The 835-nt window shown below is 49.3% G+C and overlaps 1 protein-coding gene across 1 annotated transcript; it reads right to left on the bottom strand.

Moving 5' to 3' along the window:
* Positions 1-138: 138 nt before the first annotated feature.
* On the bottom strand, positions 139-807 carry GNI_145640 (aspartyl protease; the record flags this gene model as incomplete). The annotated part of the gene is made up of 1 exon (XM_011135847.1): positions 139-807. One exon carries the CDS (start codon positions 805-807, stop codon positions 139-141), a length of 669 nt encoding a protein of 222 aa, XP_011134149.1.
* Between the last annotated feature and the right edge of the window lie 28 nt (positions 808-835).

Genomic DNA, 835 nt, shown 5'->3' with positions numbered 1-835 from the left:
TAACTTTTCTCCTTTCGGTCTACAAGAGATTTCTGTTCTCTTTGAGTTAACCTTAGGGCATCTGCGTTGATGTTTAGCAGATGTCCCGCCCCAGCCAAACTCCCCATTTGATAATGCTAGGTTGTATCACACCCATGCTCAACATGTCTGCTTATCTAGTTCCTCTCGTAACTCTGGTCTTAACGGCTTCAACGTATGCTTCACCGGATTCCCGTCTACCTCGAACTCCACACTATGCCGTGTTCTGCCTGTCCTTGGCCGCAACCAACACTTCGAATGTTTTTGTAACAAACCCCAAAGCCTCTCTCTGACAACACCTTCCAGATGAGACGTCATATCTGTTATCAGTTGCTTGGCAACCGCCAACAAGTCTTGGTCTGACTTCTCCTCGTCCACCAGTGATACCGCATTGACCTTGCAACAGCTCTCCACATGGAACTGGCACTTACATGCATCGAAGATACCTAGTGCAATCATGTCTGGTACGCCCAATATCAGCTCATCGTCCTTGAGCTCCTTGCTGGAATACAGCACAGTCTTCATCCGACGGTCTTTTGTAGCCAATGACGCCTTGAACAACGTCACCTGTTTCCTGGTAAACAAGCCTCTGATGGCACCAGCGCCAGCCTCTTCTAAGCCTAACTGACGTGCGAGGTCCATACTCACGATAGACGTAGTTGCACCCGTATCTAAAAGTGCTTCTACCACTACCTCGTTCAACATTACTCCCTTAGTGACCCTCGCAGCTCCTAACGTGTCTGCAAACTTGGCGACCTGGGTAGTTTCTTCCAACTCTCCGTCTTCCATCAGCGCGTCGGGTCGAGCACTCGTTTTC

The sequence above is a fragment of the Gregarina niphandrodes genome (assembly GCF_000223845.1).
Source record: "Gregarina niphandrodes unplaced genomic scaffold scaffold00040, whole genome shotgun sequence".
Lineage (NCBI taxonomy): Eukaryota > Apicomplexa > Conoidasida > Eugregarinorida > Gregarinidae > Gregarina > Gregarina niphandrodes.
The sequence above is the reverse complement of the archived record's forward strand: the minus strand, read 5'-3'. Positions and strand labels throughout refer to the sequence as shown.